General features: G+C 38.6%; 1 protein-coding gene across 4 annotated transcripts; it reads right to left on the bottom strand.

Annotated features, from left to right (window-relative positions):
• Window positions 1-10,300: 10,300 nt before the first annotated feature.
• On the bottom strand, window positions 10,301-16,543 carry LOC132695564 (uncharacterized). 4 transcript variants are annotated; one of them, XR_009617854.1, is made up of 4 exons: window positions 16,135-16,543; window positions 16,011-16,074; window positions 11,453-15,954; window positions 10,301-11,394 (listed from the first exon to the last, which is right to left on the bottom strand). XR_009617854.1 is itself a non-coding variant. In XM_060659875.1 (3 exons), the coding sequence occupies exon 3, from the start codon at window positions 15,585-15,587 to the stop codon at window positions 11,823-11,825; it is 3,765 nt and encodes a 1,254-aa protein (XP_060515858.1). In that variant the 5' UTR covers window positions 15,588-15,954; window positions 16,011-16,074; window positions 16,135-16,543; the 3' UTR covers window positions 10,301-11,822. The 4 variants fall into 4 exon arrangements, 2 of the variants coding, with proteins under 2 accessions (XP_060515858.1, XP_060515859.1); XR_009617855.1 differs by having other exon boundaries at window positions 10,301-11,795; window positions 15,626-15,954; window positions 16,135-16,540; XM_060659875.1 differs by having other exon boundaries at window positions 10,301-15,954.
• Window positions 16,544-20,015: the final 3,472 nt, after the last annotated feature.

The following is a 20,015-nucleotide window of genomic DNA, read 5'->3' as shown; positions in this document are numbered from 1 at the left end:
CGGGGGCCCCCCGCGCGTGGCGTCCTAGTGTCCCCCCTGTCTACCAGAGTGCGCTCCGCCCCCCACCCAGCTTGTGTAGCGTCCTGTTTTGCCCCGGTTCCGCCCGTCGCTGCTAGATGTCGCGCGCTTGTGTAGCGTCCTGTTTTGCCCCGGTTCCGCCCGTCGCTGCTAGATGTCGCGCGCTCCGACCGTCGTAGGCCCCCCCGGTAGAGGGCGGTGACGGTGCGGCACGGCGACGGTGTCGCGCGGTGACGCGGGTGATCGGGTCGTCGGTAAACAAGTCGAGTGACTTATACAGAGTGTCTCAATAATCACGGTTTAATAAAAGAAAAACTATAGATACAATAGTAAATATTTATTAGCTCATATGTAGACAACGTAATGCTTCGTACAAGCGGTGTTTCTGGTCCATGAGATTTTCTACTTCATCGCGGTCGAGGATAATTTCGTCGCCATGATCCCGTTTCAGTATCAACTCACAGCTCTCTTCTTCGTTCGAATAGGTCACCTCGATACTGCTCCCGATGTAGACTGTTATGTCGTTCCAGAACATGATTTCTCCCACCTCGTCCTCCAGAAAGAACAAAAAATCCCAAAAATCCTGGACTTGAAAATCTATGTGCTTGTTCTTGAAGATGAAACGGACACCTGAATTCTTTATTTCGAAAATCGTGTTTTCATCGATAGTGACCACTTTGTTACACATTGTGACAAACAGACTGACTTCGGTATCAAATTCAAATGTACTTATATATCAACAACCCCCCACTATCGGTGTAATTAAGAGAGATATTTACATTTAGTCAATTTGAATAAGCATTTTGCCAAAAGAAGCAAACAAGCGCACGTAGTTACATATAGCGGGATTAAAATAGTTTTTCGATCTGCCGAGATGTTGTATTCGTTACCGCAATTGTCGTTAACGCCGCCGCTGGTGTTATTGGAATTCTTGATAGCGATCGTTTGCCATTCGCCGTGGTCTTCGTAGCTCCGGTTCGCGAAAACGAAACGTACCTTGTAATTTAAATACGGCTTATCTGCGGTAGTGTTATTCGACAATGTCACGCTAAAAGTTTGTAGCTTGTCGATTCCGTTGACCTGAGCGAGTTGCATACGCGTCCACGTATCGGGCCAAATGCACCGATTATTATGATTTTTGAAACAAACGAACGCTTCAATCACATCCTTAGGTTTATGTATATAGAAAACGTTTTGTACCACAGCCGACAACAAAACAAAGTGAGCACTTAACAAAACCATGTTTCTAGCCCGAATGAATCTATCCTAGATCTCGGTAACTGCTTTTATAACACTCAAACAATAATGACATTTATTCTGGGGAGGTGCCGGGCCGTCGATATGCATTTTGCTGTCCGGTCTGTTATAGTGAACAAAGCAGGGCAAATGAGTTTGCAATTCAAAATTGTTGCGATGTCGTACTGGTAACTTATGCCACATATTTAACAAATCGTGCGGTCTCACATGCTCCAAGAAATGTTGCACAGGAATCAATTCAAGTTGATCGGTATCCAAGCTTCTAAAATCGTCGAAGAAAACTAACTTCTTATTCATTGTTGTGAAAGATCGATAACTTTCTTAACAAATCCCTAATTTGTTTAAAGACACTCTCTGTGGGACAATTAATTGCGACAAGACTCAAGTCTATTTCACCGACTCTCGTTAATTTATTCAAAAATTCGTTGTATTCGTAATACGTTTTCTCTTTGAAAAAATACAAATGTCCGTTGGTGTATCGAAACGCGCCCGACAAATCGTCGGGCAGACCCGGAAACAGTTCCGTAGTAAAACCGTGTTCACTCGCACTCAAAGAACACTCGTCTATTTCTGCATAGTAGCGTTTACCGTAAAATATATACGTTCGACCGCCATACGTATTAAAAATAGCGTTCACTGTTTTACCCGCAGGCACACCCAGTCGCTGGACGCTTTGTCGGTCGCCCACTACCGTGAAACTCGGGAAGTGAAGTAAATAAAACGAATCACCGGTGACTACCAAAAGTTGTCCGTTGGGTCTCTGGTAGATATGCGAAATAGGAGCGTAAATAGGGACATAATCTGATATCATTTTAGGTTCCATGTAGACTTTATCACCTAATCTTATTATCCAAACCCATTTGTCGTAAAATAGATACATATGATGGTTAGACGTAACCAAAAATATGGATGGATTTACGTGACACAAATCTGGTACTTTTGTTTCGTTTTTCCCTATCGGAGGTTTCGTAGTTGTGGTAGTAGTGGTAGTTGATGTTGTTGTGGTCGGAGTTGTTACGCGGGCGGTGGTTGTGGTTTTTTTACCATATAAACGTTGAAGACCTGCAACATCGTCGTATGACAATGTCTTAGAATTTAAGCTATACCAAGGGTACATAATGGCATTGCGATCGTTACTGTGCGCCAAACCCAACGTATGTCCAATTTCGTGGAACAACACAGTAAACAAGCTCGTTTTTCCTCCGGGCGCAGGCACTTCTAAACCGTAGTACCAATCTTCGGATTTATCCAAATGAACTTCCACGCACTCTTGTTGTTGATTTGGAAAAAATGCATGTCCTAATATGTTACCCCTTCCGTCAAAAGCAAAAGGACAGGATTCGTTCCCTTTACATCTTATGCTTTGTCTGTGGGTAGTATATTTGTCAGACATCAAAATCATTATATCCGGCTCTGAGTAATTTAAGAAAAAATTTAAATTTGATTCATCACTCCATATTTTAAAAACCTCGGTTGCCAGCACTTTTAACTCTTGATAGTGACTGGGCGGTACTTGAATATACCAATTTAAATCCGTTTTCTGCCATCGCGAAACAGTCGTGAAGGCATTTTCTATTACACCACATCGGGGTTTATTTATTAGTTCGACGGTTTCGTTATTAAGAGTACCATCCACCGGTAAATTATAGAAATCCTGAAAATCCATTAGGGCACGTTGCAAACTCGACGCATTGATCTGCGTTAAAGATTCGTTGTCGTTAGGTGAAAGGAATCCGAATTTTTGTAAATATTCAATCACACCTTCCTCGGGCAGCGCGGCGACTATCGTCGACACGTCCGAACAGGTAGTAAAGACAGCGTAGCATAGCAACAAGACTCTCATCTCGTTCAAGGTCAGTAAAATACTAAAATGTATTCGGTTCCTAGCTAATCTTTTATAGGTAAAATAACAAAGAGAAGTGATGAACCAAACGCTTTTAGTCGCTATTTTGCGTGAGATGACGCAGAATATTACTCGAGAAATGGAACGAAAAAAGAATTATACTTCAATAGATTACAGTTTCGCAGTTTGTATTCATATCATAGCATTAGCGTGCTTTATTTTTACGTGTAAATGTATTATTAATTTTTTTGGATTGAAATAAAAAGTCTTATTTAAATAAAGAAAGTTTTATTTCATACAGGGATCCTTGAATACAACCAATTATATAAAAGGGCAGAATTTCTCAACGCGCACATGCGCAGTCTTCCTCCGGAGTGAAACATGCAATGGGCGTGATCCGGTTGAAATTTCGGCGGATTCAACCAATTATCATCATCGAATTTCTCCACGTTAATGACTCTGCATGCGACATCCTCCTGATCCATTTTCGACATTAAAAATTCCATTTTTGATCTTCCTCTCACGTATATCAAGTCAGCATTTTCTATCAGTAGTCCGATCAACGTATCAATGTCGGAATATTGAACAAAACCAGAACTGTATTTGAGACCGTGATGATATTGTTCGAGCCAGCGTACCGTTCTTTTTTCTGCACCGGTCAACGTGCAATATTCACGCGGCGGTTTCAAAACGTAATGACTAATTTGACATCCATTGTAGACAGCCATTTCTTTAACGACAAATCCATCTTCTAACTGGAAGCCTTGAATATCTACCGCAACGATGCGCATTTTTAATATGACTGGTTAAGATTAGGTTCCTCCGGCGGTATTTATGTTAGATTTCGAACAATCTCGCTGAGCGGTAGTTGTTCCACGATACAATCGTGAATGATGATGCAATAGGCACGTGTATTCGCGGGAAATCCCTTTTTTGCTTCGATGTCTAACTTTACGTCGACAGTGTTGGATTTTACACTGTCGTTTCTTCGAGAACAGTCAATGACGAAAATCGCGCAGTTTTTGAAAGCCATATAGTCAAGCAACGCAGTTTTTTCCTCACATCCCTTATAACTGGGGTAGAAATCCGTGTAATTGTGATGCGCTTCCACGAAGTCATTCTTTTCAAAATCTAATCGTAAACGTTCGTGAGGGTAATATTCTCCGTTTAGTGTTAATCTTATATCCGTTACGTCGACGTGATCGAAAAGCGTCGCATTTTTCGCTTCGTTGTCTTTGCGATTTGTTTGAAAAGCGACTATTACGTATCGGGGGCTTTCGATAGCCGCGCACGTCTTGACAGACCAAATTTCTTTGGTAGAGCCCGCGGTTAGGGCAGGATATTCATGAAGTTCCCATCGTCTATAGGGTATCAATATGGGTTGATCTAATCTAATCGATTTCAGCAGAGCCAATTTGATTTCGTCGTTTGGAAATATGTGCTTGACCCTAAGATCGACACTATCAATTTTTAATTCCGCCGTTGTTTTAATTGCACTGGCCGCAACACCGCCCATTGGTTTAATTATCATACAATTTTTGTCATGTCTGGCTCTTACCAATCTTATGGTTTGTTTTCCACAAGTTATCATATTATAATCATTAAATATGTTTAAAAAGTGTCGTAACGGGATTCGCATGCTAAAATGTCCATTTTCTGTATCGTGAATCGCATTTTCAGGGAAATTCCAGCCGGAAATATCTAGATGCGATGAGTCATCTTTCGAGTAACATAGATAACCTCTAATCGTACTAACTATACCCGGATCACGCACGCTATCCACTTCTTTCCCATTCAGCTCGTACGATATAGTTTCAAAAAAAAATGCTCCTGCATTGTTTACAAATTGCACTTGGTCGGTTCCCGTGAGACGTTTCAGCGATCCCTTAATGCAAATAGCAGCGTCGTACATAAGCAGCCAGGCATCTCCTTGATTGATCGTGATCTCAATGGTGTCGTTGTTCAAAAAAGATTTCACAAAGGGATGATAGGTGCGGGTCTCCACGCGCTGGATAGATTCATCAAATTTTGGCTTTCTGTGTATGTCGAATATTTGATTCGATAACATCGTAGCCCAGTGATCGGAGAAATTGTTTGTTGCTCAATGTAAGACGACCTTTACGGATACGCCTCGGTTTTGTTACTAACCCTACCGTTTGGATGTTCGCTTTTTTATATTCACCAGCGTCTCCGATTGAGTTGAAAATCAACATTACGTTAATTTTTTAAGTTCCAATCTAATGATGATTTCTTCACCTCGGAAATTAACCAACTCAAAGTTTTGATCCAGAACCTGTAGGGTAATGTTGTAGATTTGTCGTTTGTTTACTGGCAAGTACGTTAGATATTTAGGAGTTTCGTCGATGGCGTACCCCGGATCGACGGACAAGGCAAACTCGTAAATTGTGTGCGAAGGTCTGTCGTTGTAGAACGCTCCAGACGTTATGTTACTATCTACATGTATCGTTCGCACTTTTATTATATCCACGGGTAAATCTGAGGAATGCATAATATTGGGCTCCAAAATTTTCTGTGAAAACCCCAATAATTTTCCGATACTGTCCGAGTGTTGTTTAAAGTTTACCCCGTATACGGGGCTGTAGATTTCACACTTTATCGTATTATTGTTGGGTTTGATTGATATCTCCTCTATTAACTTTGGGATCGTATTCTTCTCTTCCTTATTTTTTGGCAGATGTTCGTTAATGTAGGTTTCAATGTCGCTAATTTCATAGGACCCGGTCGGAATTTCAATTACGTTTTCTTTATTGTTACCATCGAAGTAGTAAAATTTATTCGAACCCTTATCTATGTTGGGAATGTTGTTGTAAGAGTGGAATCCAATCAGCGCTAAACCGTACTCTACATCTTCATCCAACTGCAGCGGATTGACAAAGTCGATGGATAATGTCGACGTGTTCCCTTTTAACGTAAATATGATCGACATGTTGACTGCTTATAGGTCCGCGATTTCAGTCCTTTTTATAGAGAAATTGCAAACACAAATGACCGCAATTGTATTGCGTAAACTTTTGATATCTATCGTGATTATAGTAGATATTGGCGCTGTTGCCGAAATATTTAACAAGTTCTGCGGGTGGTTTAAGGTTACCGAAACTGTCAAAATACTCAACATCGTTTCCCTTCCTCTTTTTGTATGCTACCCAGTGGGTTCCTCTATTTCGACGAACATCCAAATTTACGATTCCGCATTCTTGCGATCTGATTCGACGGGGTAAACTATCTCGCATAAAAACACCCCTGAAGTGAGGAATTTTTAATTTGCGCGCCAGAGATATTAAATCGACGTCGTATAGAGCCCTTCTGGGTAGCTTTATTGGGAGTTTTTTTGTTTCTTCAGATAAAGACCGAATCCGCCGCGCGGACTCTTTTTCAAGAATAGACCCGATCCCTTTTTTCCAATCTCTTCCATAGCTCGGTTATGGCGGTTGTCCTCTTCGAGTTTCTTTCGTGCGTTTTTCGCATCGATGACAGTTTTAGCGATAGCAGCGGCTCCGCCCGAGAGCGAACCTAAAGCCCCTAGCGCTCCTAATAACGGTAAAAGTGGTAAAATACCGCCCGATTTTGATTCGAACGGTATAATTCTAGGTAGCCTAATTTTTTTACGTCCTCCCGCTTTTCTTACAGCGGCTCTGCCAGCTCGAAGCGCTTCCAGTGCCGATCTTCTAAGCATTTTAGGGTTATCGATATGAAACAATTGTTTCTTCTTTAATGCATTGCGAACCTTTTTCACGACACCCTGTCGAAACGAAACAGAGGGACGCCGTTGTTGACCCATACCGAGCTTACGTTTAGTTTTCATAGTCGCGGTGACAAAGAATGCGGCAGCTTTTTCACCAAACTTTGCGTCTTTAGATTTTACTCGCTGCCACGCACGCGTTTCCAATTCTTTATCCGCTTTATGACGTTCGTCTAACGATTTATTTTGCGAATAGGCAATGTCGTGTACCTTACACGCAGCGTCCAAAGGATTCACCCCGCTATCGCCTCGGTTCAAGCGTTTTTCCAATTTTGTACCGGGACCGCAAAACTGGTAACCCGGAATGTGTACTTCAAAAGGTAACTTGTTAATAAGCGTGTTAACGAGACCACTTCCGGACGCGAAGCATAACATACTAATTAAAGGAAATTGCTTGTGTCGTATATATATACGAGGTGTCTCGAATAAACATTGTAGTCATGCGGGTGGTGCAGCAGAAACTCAAGCTCCCCATCGATAATTTAGATTTGGTTTGCGGAGATGGTTTCTTTAACAAAAGCAAACACGGTCAACTGCTACCCAATTCATTTAGGGCGGTGTTTTGCGGACCTAGCGGTTGCGGCAAAACCAACACCATGTTAGCGCTACTCTTTAACCCCAACGGGGCAAGTTTCGAAAATGTTTACGTCTACTCAAAGTCGTTGTATCAACCAAAATATCAACTGTTATCTCGCGTATTGAGCAATGTCAAAGGAGTTGGATATTATCCCTACAGTGAAAGAGACTCGATAATCGACCCCAGCGACGCGAAAGAGAATTCTCTGTTTATTTTCGACGACGTGGCGTGCGACAAGCAAGATAAAATTCGCGAGTATTTTTCGATGTGCCGACACAAGGCCATCGACGCTATTTATCTCTGTCAGACATACTCCAAGGTACCCAAGCAATTGATACGTGACAATTGCAATATTGTCGCGTTGTTTAAACAGGATGACATGAATTTACGTCACGTTTATGATGAACATGTCTCACCCGACGTTTCATACGACACGTTTAAACAAATTTGTTCCGAGTGCTGGAAAGAAAAGTACGGCTGTTTGATAATTGTCAAAGATTTCGACGTAAAAAACGGACGCTACCGCAAGGGTTTCGACAAATATATAAAAGTCGATATTTAATTGTCGATAGAAACAGTCATGAAGGCGACGTCCGCCGACATCGCCGACGCGGCGCTAAAAAAAAAAGTAAACGAGTTGTCTAGATCTATTCGAAAGAAGTATTTAACATTAAAATTGGGTAAGAGCGAAGAGGATGCGTCAATTCGGAAGCTTTTCAAACCCGTCAGCGAGCCGCTAGAACGTATAGCAAAAATAAAGCTATCACCGTCACCGGCAGAAATAAAAACTGAACGTCGAGGTGTCAAGCGGGAACACAAAAAGGAACCGAACGAAGAAACAAAAAATAAGGTTAACGTATCATTTTTGCCTATGGAAGAAATTCAGGAAACGCCGGATCCCAATAAGAGCGTTGAGATGCAAAATATCGATGAGGAGGAAGATGATGTGTTTGACACATCGAGCGTGGCCAACGCATCCCTTCAATCATACCTGGAACAATATCCAGAAATTTCCCATTCATATATTCAAAATTTATGGGTAAAATCGCCCGACACCGATATTGTTTACGGACCCGTTTACGACAAAATATCATCCAAATGGTTTCTCGGCAATAAATCGCTGGATTTTCATCAAGGATCTGGCGATATTATTGTAGACGGCGAGAGATATTCCGGTACCCGCGGCTTGTATAATTTGGTGTTTTTAAAAGATCCCATAGCATACACAAAAGACGATTTGGCACAATATAAAAAAATAATGGAGGCTACCCAGGTGCACAGGGACGCGATCGGACGTCTGAAAGGCGCATCGACTGTACCAAAATATACCAAGGTCATCCGACCCTTAATAAAATCTCAGTCGCGTTCGTACTCGTACAGCGGTCAAGGTTATAATATGCGTTATAATGACGCTCCTACTGAATATGTATACTGGGACGACGTCAATGAACTCGTAGAGCGTCTGAAATTACTAATCGCGTCGAAACACGCAGGCAACACGTCTCATGATAACGAAATAGTTTCAATCGTTGAAGAGCTAAAAGAATCAGGTTTTATACGTTAGTTTAACGATGAGTCTGGACAAGTTTGGACGTTCTAGCGCGCTGCGCTCTAAACGACCCTTCACTAATACTGTGATTAGAAGCGCCCTCGACTATATGCCAGACGGAAACGTCAATATGAACAATTTAAAAATTTGCAATGTCCAAACGCCTAGCGATGACGGTGACGTGGCTAACAAAAAATATGTGGATGAGACAAGTAATTTATTAAAAATTGCATTGAGAAAGATTATTGGACAGAAACTCGAAGCGTACACGAAAAGATTACAAATTGAAGACAAAACTAAATTCTCGCGTCTTGAAGAACAACTGAAAATGAGTAGCACTACACTCGAAAATGAAATTATGCAGTTTCGCGAAGTTTTCCACCAAAAGCTAAGCGAAATGAGCGCAAAGAAAGATTTGGAAAAGCACATGACAAAAGTCGCCGTTTTGTCACAGCAATTTCATGATATTGTAACCAAAATGGAGCGACTTACGAACGAAAATGAGAATATAATGAAGGTATTGAAACAAAGGGTTTTAAATCCTCCATCGCAACCGAACACACATTATGAATAAAGAGAAGGTACAACTGGTTCGAGAACTGCACAAGCCGGCACGCAGAAATTATGCTCGCCGCCGGACTATAATACGAGGGATGGATGACCTGTGGCAAGCGGATCTGGCCCAATTAGATCGCTACAGCAAACAAAACAGAAATTTTAAATTCGTGCTGGTTGTGATAGACTGTTTCTCAAAATATGTATGGTGTCGCCCGTTGAAAACCAAAACCGGGGTCGAAGTCGCCAAGGCGTTTTCCAAAATTCTCAAGGACGGACGGCACCCTCAAAACTTGCAAACGGATCTCGGTAAAGAATTTTACAACGACACGTTTCTGAAACTTGTGGATAAGCATAAAATTAACCACTATAGTACGTATAGCATAAAAAAGGCCTCAATTGTCGAACGGGTGATACGTACCCTCAAAGAGAAATTGTTTCGACATTTTTCTTTACGCGGGACGTACAAATGGATCGATGTGCTCGCCTCTATCGTTGATGAATACAATAACACAAAACATAGAACGACGGGTACGAAACCCATCGATGTGAGTAAGAGCAACGAAAAGAGAATTTTGAAAACCGCGTATAGTAGCATAAAAATATTCGGTCCTCGTAAACTTAAAGTCGGCGACATCGTTAGAATCAGCAAAGTCAAGCACGTTTTCAACAAAGGTTATACACCGAATTGGACCACGGAATTGTTTAAAATTGTTAAAGTACGGGTTACTAACCCCGTAACGTATTTGCTTCAAGATATGCAGGGTAAACCCATAATGGGCGGATTTTATGAAGAAGAATTGCAGAAGACAGTTAACCCGGACTTATATCTCGTCGAAAAGGTGTTGCGCAGACGAGGCAATATGGTTCTCGTGCGCTGGTTGGGATTGGATAAGTCGCACGATTCGTGGGTAGACAACGTAGACGTTTTGAAATAAATTTAGTCTCGATTTAGAAGTTCTGACATAAATACGTGTATATGATGGCTCAAGAGAAAATTGTGACATCCAACGAATTGTATAATTTATTGGAAAATTTCGAGTTGCAATTTCCTTCATCAGAAGTGCTCCCGTCCAGCTTCGTTCCTGTAGAGCAACAAACCAAAAAATCTGCGACCAAACGAAAACAAAGTGCGTCGGTCGTATCCCGCAAGAAGAAGAAGAAAACTACCACAAGTGAAGCGTTTGCAGCTCCAACGTCATCCGCTGATTGGCTCGAAGTGTTCACGGACGGTAGAGAAAAAAGTGTCATTTGTGAGGCATTCAATTTAAAAAGAAACTTGGCGTCTCAGTTGTCGGGATTAGAGTGCAATATCAACGAAATTGAAACACAAATTGCGCTTTTTAATACAGACTTGCAAGTGGCGCGGATGCAAGCTCAAGAGTGCAAAAGAAAACTAGAACAATTTAATAATTTAGCATTTAACGAAATTGTAAAATAGTAATAATGTATATAATAAATAAATTATACAATTACAAACTTCTGTGTAATTATTATGCGGTGTTGTGGTGGTGGTAAAAAAGAAAATAGCGTCTAAATATATACATGTTTATTCTTGTTGCAATACAATGGCATACAATCAATACATAAAAGCCTTATCTACAGTTACATATGTTATAATAAAACCACAGTATTAATAGTTCAATGTGCTATCAGAAAAGCGTAACTTTTTTCCATATTTTCTCTCATCGTGAAGCATTAAATTACATTCATCTTCAGTTTCTACAGTGAACAAAACTTCTTCAAAGCAGCTTTGACACCAAAATTGTTTATCGTGATATACATCATTCAAATTATTTATATCCAGCTGTAAATGATAGTGATCCAATAAAAGTCTAAAATTTTTCTTTTTAAATTTTTTAACTACTTGAAATATAAAGTGACAAGATTTACAAACTAAAATTTCCGAATATTTTATCCTGTAATAACTGACCCATAAACAGTAAGCGGATTCTCCGTCAAAATCAATGGTTGGAGTTGCCAAAATGCTATTTCTGTAAGACGATCCAAATCTCTTATTCAACAGAATGAATTCTAAATTTAATAAAGAATTGCCATCAGACTGGAGCGCTAGTTGTTTAAGGTACCTCCATCTATATTTCGAATAATATTTAAATATTAGTATCGTTAGTTTCCAAGGCAAAGGTGACTCAAGCAAAAAATCAGCACTACACCTAATATTTTCGCAAATTGTTATAATACAAAGGCTTTCTAATGTAAGTTGCTTGACCATAATCTGTAACAAAAATATATTAAAAAATAATTACGGCACTTTATAATGTCCCCACGGAAGCGTTTCATATGAATTCGGCAAAAGATAACGTTTATCGTCTAAAGGACTCAAGGCAACTTTTGTTTGTTCGATGCTAAATACATTGTGAGTGTATGAACGAATGGTTCGTTGAGTGGCGTACTTTTCCCTAAAATTTGTTAAGCATTCTACGTAGTCATCAAATGAAATTTTATTTTTTACAATATTGTACTGAATACCCTTTGACTTTTTAACTACCGAACCCGTTAAAATTTTGAAAGTATACATTTTCGACCTTAACCCAGCATAATGACTAATGATGGTGCCATTAGTCTCATCCTTCATCAACCCCAAAACCTTTTTGTTGATTTGCGGTATATTATAGGGATTGTCATTAGGATAATCAGACGTGTCAAATTTTGTTAAATCGGCCTTAATAACGCTTTCATATGCGTCATAACATTTGATATTATAAATGAAACTGTCCGTATCCATGTATTGAATTTTACATTTTTCGGGACCCAAATTTGGAAGCATGTAATTATAATGAAACTCGTACATGGTCGTTTTCGACAAATCCAATATGGACATTCCAATATAAAGTGGCTTATTAAAGCAAAGTTCCGATTTTTTTAATTCTATAAGCAACAAATTGTTATCAAGTATGGTTCTACTGTGAAATCTAGGACTAGAAATTAAATTTTTCGCACCGTAGCGACCATCCCACGCTTTAACAAATTTAACAATACGATGCTTGCGAATGTTTTCCATTGTTTTACCGTAAGCGGCATTATTAAACAATTTGTATAAATTTATACCAAATTTTGTCTTTGCTTGGGTTCTTAATTTATTATTATGATCGATATAACATTTCAACCAACGAGATTGGTTAAATTTTAATATTTTGTGAATTTTCTTTAGTACGAGACCGTTTTTGAGAGCCTGTTTTAAATTGCGATAGTGTATGACGTATTTTTCTTTATTATACAAAGTAGTCATTAGTTTTGGTAACTTTGAATTGGGGGGCACTCGATGTTCGGCACAAAATGGAAAATCTCTATGTGTGTCATGTAATTTCTGCGGGTATTCCAGGTCTACCTCTAGGATATATCCTTGGGAAGATTCATCTGGAATGTTCATGACATTAAATGAATCAATCTCTTGATGAGACATCCAGTCGAATCCTCCGTAAGGAAGAGGCTCGCACATGGCCTTGCCATAGAGGTTATTGACGTCAAAGTACATGATATAGGAATCATCCCTGGATGAATCGTAGTTGGGCATATATTTATTGTTGGCCTCCGCATATCTACCAACACACACCGAAATTCCACCTCGTATAGCCCGCTCGATAAACATAATTTGGTCAATGTCGCGCAAAAGTTCTAAACGACATTTTGTGAATCTAAGCATGCAATCCCATGTATACCCGGGCATACTGAAATACCACGCCGGATCCAAAACGTGTGTTGCCATACAAGTTTTTCGAAAATTTTCGAATATATCTGCCAGAAGAATAACGTCGGTTTTTAAATACAAATCTGAATACTCGCCTAAATTTTTTATTTCAAACGACTGCCAAACACTTTGTGCGTGGGAATATTTTTCTTCACTAATATTGCTTTCACTTAATTTATTATAGAATTCTTCAATCGGGGGTAAAGTTGTTTCATTTAATTTGTCTATATGGTCGATGTAATCGTAACAAAAAATACCTTTTTGCGACAGTAAATTTAATTTTGATTCGTCGAGATCGGAAAATTCTTTTCTTAAAATATATAGTTCATTTTTATCCATACTGGAAACTAAATTATCCAGAGATGCTCCCAAAAATCTAAACGAATCTATAAATCTAAATTTTATGTTATAATCAGGTTCGAAATATGTAAAAGAGATGTATTTTTCCTTATTAACCGGAACTATGGATACATAGCTTTTTTTTGCTAAAACCGGAAGCAGGAAGTGGCTATCGTATCCAGAAAGGTTCTGGAATACTACGGGCACTACAAATATTTTTTTAAAATTTAAATTACAAGCCTGATGGGCAAAACCTCTAAATTTACCAGTAAAATGATCATGGTCACGAACAATAACATCTTCTTTTAAAAAAGGTTTTTCACAAATATGACAATGACTCGACCTTTGATCTAGACTAATTTCACTATCCATTGGTATAATATCCTTAAATTTTGAACGAACAAATTTTGATAAATTAGATATTTCCTCCACGAACCAATCAATACAATCTAGACCACGATAACTTTTGAAAAATGATATTGAATCATCATAAGAACATTTAAAGTAATATGCAGCACTGTAAGCTTCGTGCTTTTGGTATTTCGAGGTTTTATCTGAAATTTTCAAATTTACTTTTCTCAATTGACTCTCAAAATCGGCGTAAATTACAAACGGAGTCCTTTGTTTATATATATGGTTTCGAAATTCAACGTAATCATATTTGGGAAAAGACACTTTATACTCATTGAAACTGGAACATATTGTTTCGTGGTCATGTAGACGAGTTTCGTTATTGAAATAATTCAAACACCTATCGCAAATGTATTTCTTGTGATTATATTTACTGAGCTGTGAGGAAACTAATCGAGACAAATTTTTAATGTAACAATAGTGATATTTTATTTCTTCATAATCATTATCTTGCGGATCAGGATCAAAATCATTAACTTTTGGATAATATTTATTTTGTATTAACAACAAATTTGAATGTTTTTCGCGTTTTTCTTTTGTTAATCGTGCAGGTAACACGGAATAAAAACTAGTTTTTTCATTTTTATTAAGCTCTAAGATATAAACATTGATGGAAATATCATTGTCTTTTTCAAATTTGCTTATTTTATTCATTTCCATAGGTGTTTGTAAATTTTCAGTTTTCAAAACACTTTTGTAGTATGGATATGAAGAGGGTAAATACTGACGAAAACGTGCTGGAAAGAGTCCGCATACAACTGACCAATAAAAACACGCTTGATCGTCATTTCTAATGTTAATACAAGCCCTTTTATTCGCAATTTCTTTAGGCAACTCAACGAAGGATGACCCGTTACCCATTTCAAATTTATTAATGTTAATCTCTAAATAAATAATATTATTTAAAGCCCACCCGGAATCACGTTCCTGAAACTCTGACATTTGATTTAAAATTTTATCTTGCACATTTTCAACAAACCAATCATTCAATTCTGTTCCTAAATCAACTACAGCATTTCCGGTACTCAGATATTTAACATCAACTTCGCCTTGGACATCATTTTTTGCCTTAATAAATTCACCGCAAAATGTGGTATTTACTTTCAGCAATAAAAATTTCTTTAAAATTTGACTAATTTTTTGTTGAAATATTGGACGAGAATCGTTTAAAAATTGAATTAAATCTTTATGAAGTAAATTAATTATGACACCGGTCTGAACTCTTCCCTGGAAACACGACGCTACCGATTCCCATACAACCATTTCATTTGTGTTTGTCTCGCGGCTACTACTTTGTAATCCCAATCCAAAATGCTTATGTTGATAATTAAGAATAATTTTTCTAATAGCTTTCAGATGTTGAATTGTAGTTTGTAATTTTCTTTTTAACCCAATAGAGAAATCCTTTTCGTTAGAAACGATTTGGTTGCAAGATTCAATATTTTTATTTAGTCTCCTAAGCCACACATCACTATCTCTAAGAGTGAACTTGTCGGAAATATGCTTTTTTAATTTTTGTAAGGTTAAAATTAAGATTTGCGCTCTATGAATGATCTGCTTTACGCGCATCGTGGTTTATTAAATATATAACAGTAAATAAGACTTACCCTGTATAATATGTTGATTAATTTTGAATTATTTTGAATTTCTTTAAAGAGTTGGGCTTTCCAATATCTTTGGATCCCTCGTAGACCAGTTTGTACTGCCCCGACGCAAAGTGTTCTAGTCTCGGACGGAAAGCTTCTGTCACGCGAGTAGGAAGAAATACTACGGAATTTTCTAATTGCAGCAACACGGAATTGCCAAATTTTGTATTAACAATTTTGGCTCTAGTAATTTTAAACGGAACGCCTATCGGCAATTCATGCAGTTTGACAATCGGCTGCTCAAAATCACCTTCTGCAAGACAGGTTTGATTCAGTTGACTTAAGTCCATCTATAAATTATTATTAATTATTTTATCTCAAAATTAAAAAAATAAAAAAAACTTACGCTTAAGATTGCTGCTATTCTATTTGCGGTTACGGGTTGAGAGTACTAAGATGATCTTTAGGAACTTTATAAAATAATAACAAATGTTAAAGAATTAAAATAAGACAATAAAAAAGGTACTTACTGCTTTTTTGTACGAACACCAAACCACTAAGTTAGCTTCCACGTTGCACGAATAATACCAAAAACAACTACTGACAAAACAGAGAAAAATGAGATGTATTTATACGGTGCGAGAATACTTTCTAAAAGTTAACAAACGAAGACACCTCCACATGCGTTGCAACAAATTTTTCCCATTACGTTAATCCCACGGAGCAAATATAAAGGGGGCAATTAATTATTATTCTCAACAAGCAAAACAACTTGACATTTAGACTCGGCGCGTTTTGAAATTCCACATCCCATACGGAGATTGTAAAAAATGAAAGCAAGTTGGCCTTGATCTTTTGCGGCAACATACGTTCGTCCAACGTCCGAAACGGTTGCGTTCCCGTGTGAAAGCGTGTTGACCCTGAGACTCCTACCTGCACGGTTGTCTGGCGACAACATCGCGTCTATTCAAATCGGCGTTGGTGCTTGTGGGTAGAAGACCTTTCGACTTTTAATTCAACCATGGAAGGGAGTGCATGTGTATAAATACGTTGCATGTGTATTATATACTATATTCAGTGCAATGAATAGAGAAGTGCGATGTCCATTTCCCTACGACCCTACAACTGGTAAGTTTTATATTTTAATTACCTTTATACAGTGCGCGTCTTTTCTTGTGGGTTTCAGTTTGGGTTATCACTTTTTTGGTTAGTTTCTACCTGTTTTAAAATATGATACTCATCTTTTTTACGTTGCATAATAACCGATTTAAATTGAGTGTTTTTAATAGCTTTTAAATGACAGTGAATGGAAAAGGGAATTTTGGCTTTTAAAAAATAAACAATTTTTAAATTTGTTTCAAAAATGTTTTATTTTTTGTACTAAAAAATTGCAGTTTGCCTTTTTGACAATAATAATCGAATTAAATTGAGCGTTTTTAATATCTTTTAAATGACAGTGAATAGGGAATTTTGGCTTTTAAAAAATAAACAATTTTTAAAATTACTGAAAGTTTTGTTTCAAAAATGTGCGTTTTATGGGGAAAACGCGAAATATATACATATTTTTGTTTATTTTTTGTACTAAAAAATTGCAGTTTGCCCTTTTGACAATAATACACTTACATTTAAATGACAGTGAATTGAAACGTGAATTTTGGTATGCGCGTATAACTTAAAAAACAATTTTTAAAATTATTTGATAACCCCCCTTTTTGGAAGTTTTGTTTAAAAAAAAAATGTGTGTTTTATAGGAAACGCTACATATCATACTTTGTTTTGTTCTAGAAAAAATCGCGGTTTGTCCGTATGACAAGTCGCATATTATGTTGGCGCATCGCTTAGGGCGTCACATATTCAAATCACACAAAGAGTACCGGGGGTTAGAATTCCCGGTACGACATGAAACGACAAGGGAACATCACCAGCAGCAGGAGCAACCCGGTGGATCAAAAGAAACAAAGGAGCAGCAGGAGTACCCGGGTGGGTGGTCGACGGAGTGGGACGGCGAGGAGTGCACTTCGTATTTAGATTTCCTCCGGGAACGGGAAGAAGAACAACGCAAGGAACAGGAACAATGGGATGGTCGACTGAATCGACATAAAAAGAAGAAGAAACTCCTCGCCAGACCAATTTTATAAATAAAATAAAATAAAATGTATTAAAATTCAAGTTTATTTAATTATCCTCCCGATCCACCGCGTCACCGCGCCGCACCGTCACCGCCCTCTACCGGGGGGGCCTACGACGGTCGGAGCGCGCGACATCTAGCAGCGACGGGCGGAACCGGGGCAAAACAGGACGCTACACAAGCGCGCGACATCTAGCAGCGACGGGCGGAACCGGGGCAAAACAGGACGCTACACAAGCTGGGTGGGGGGCGGAGCGCACTCTGGGAGACAGGGGGGACACTAGGACGCCACGCGCGGGGGGCCCCCGCTGCGGGGGGGTTAGGAAATTGAGGTTATGTACGGTTTCTGTTGCTTATATCGGCACTATACATCTACTGCCATAGAGAATCTGATTTCTAGTCAGACGCCTTAGCCGACAGACCAGGGCAAAGTCTGTTTGTACAAACATTATATTTCAAACAAAACAATGGTCGTTTGCAATAGGTAGGTTTCGAACCTACGCTGCCATAGAGAATCTAATTTCTAGTCAGACGCCTTAGCCGACAGACCAAGGCTAATTCTGTTTGTACAAACATTATATTTCAAACAAAAGAATGGTCGTTTGCAGTAGGTAGGTTTCGAACCTACGCTGCCATAAAGAATCTAATTTCTAGTCAGACGCTTTAACCGACAGACCAGGGCTAAATCTGTTTGAAAGTCGAACTATTTTGGTGATGAGCCATGCGTTTGAAATATAAGGCCATTATATTTTTATGAATTTATGCACTCAATCCCCACAATTGACCAAATTTTTTTGGGCTGAGCTGCTAATTACAAAAATTATATTTCAAGCAAAACAATGGCCGTTTGCAGTAGGTAGGTTTCGAACCTACGCTGCCATGGAGAATCTGATTTCTAGTCAGACGCCTCAACCGACAGACCAGGACTAAATCTGTTTGCAAGTAGAACTATTTCTGGTGATATGCCATTTGAAATATAAGGGCATTATATTGTTATAAATTTATGCACTCAATCCCCATAATTGACAAAATTTTCTTGGCTGAGCTGCGAAATACAAAAATTATATTTCAAGCAAAACAATGGTCGTTTGTAGCAGGTAGGTTTCGAAACTACGCTGCCATGGAGAATCTGATTTCTAGTCAGACGCCTCAACCGACAGACCAGGCCTAAATCTGTTTGAAAGTAGAACTATTTCTGGTGATGTGTCATATGAAATATAAGGGCAATACATTGTTATAGATTTATGCACTCAATCCCCGTAATTGACAAGATTTTCTGGGATAAGCTGCTATTTACGAAAATTATATTTCAACAATGATCGTTTGCAATAGGTAGGTTTCGAACCTATGCTGATAGAGAATCTGATTTATAGTCAGATGCCTTAACCGACAGACCAAGGCTATATCTGTTTGAAAGTCGAACTATTTCTGGTGATGTGGCATGCGTTTGACATATAAGGCCATTATATTTTTATAAATTTATGCACTCAATCCCCATATTTGAGAAGAATTTCTGAGCTGAGCTGTTAATTAAAAAATATATATTTCAAGCAAAACAATGGCCGCAGTAGGTAGGTTTCGAACCTACGCTGCCATAGAGAATCTGATTTTTAGTCAGACGCCTTAACCGACAGACCAGGGCTAAATCTGTTTGAAAGTAGAACTATTTCTTTTGATGTGCCATTTGAAAAATAGGGGCATTATATTGTTGTAAATTTATGCACTCAATCCCCATAATTGACCAAATCTTTTGGGCTGAGCTGCTAATTACAAAAATTATATTTCAAGCAAAACAATGGTCGTTTGCAGTAGGTAGGTTTCGAACCTACGCTGCCATAGAGAATCTGATTTCTAGACAGACGCCTTAACCGACAGACAAAGGCTAAATCTGTTTGAAAGTCGAACTATTTCTGGTGATGTGCCATTTGAAATATAAGACCATTATATTGTTATAAATGTATGCACTCAATCCCCATAATTGACAAAATTTTCTTGGCTGAGCTGCGAAATACAAAAATTATATTTCAAGCAAAACAATGGTCGTTTGTAGCAGGTAGGTTTCGAAACTACGCTGCCATGGAGAATCTGATTTCTAGTCAGACGCCTCAACCGACAGACCAGGCCTAAATCTGTTTGAAAGTAGAACTATTTCTGGTGATGTGTCATATGAAATATAAGGGCAATACATTGTTATAGATTTATGCACTCAATCCCCGTAATTGACAAGATTTTCTGGGATAAGCTGCTATTTACGAAAATTATATTTCAACAATGATCGTTTGC

The sequence above is a fragment of the Cylas formicarius genome, unplaced genomic scaffold, assembly GCF_029955315.1.
Source record: "Cylas formicarius isolate icCylForm1 unplaced genomic scaffold, icCylForm1.1 PGA_scaffold_12__32_contigs__length_19106922, whole genome shotgun sequence".
Lineage (NCBI taxonomy): Eukaryota > Metazoa > Arthropoda > Insecta > Coleoptera > Brentidae > Cylas > Cylas formicarius.
Note: the sequence above shows the minus strand (reverse complement) of the source record. Positions and strands in the feature narration are given on the sequence as shown.

Bases quoted from the DNA above. Each gene is read 5' to 3' on its own strand.
- LOC132695564 (XM_060659875.1), bottom strand. From the start codon at position 15,587: ATGCGCGTAAAGCAGATCATTCATAGAGCGCAAATCTTAATTTTAACC.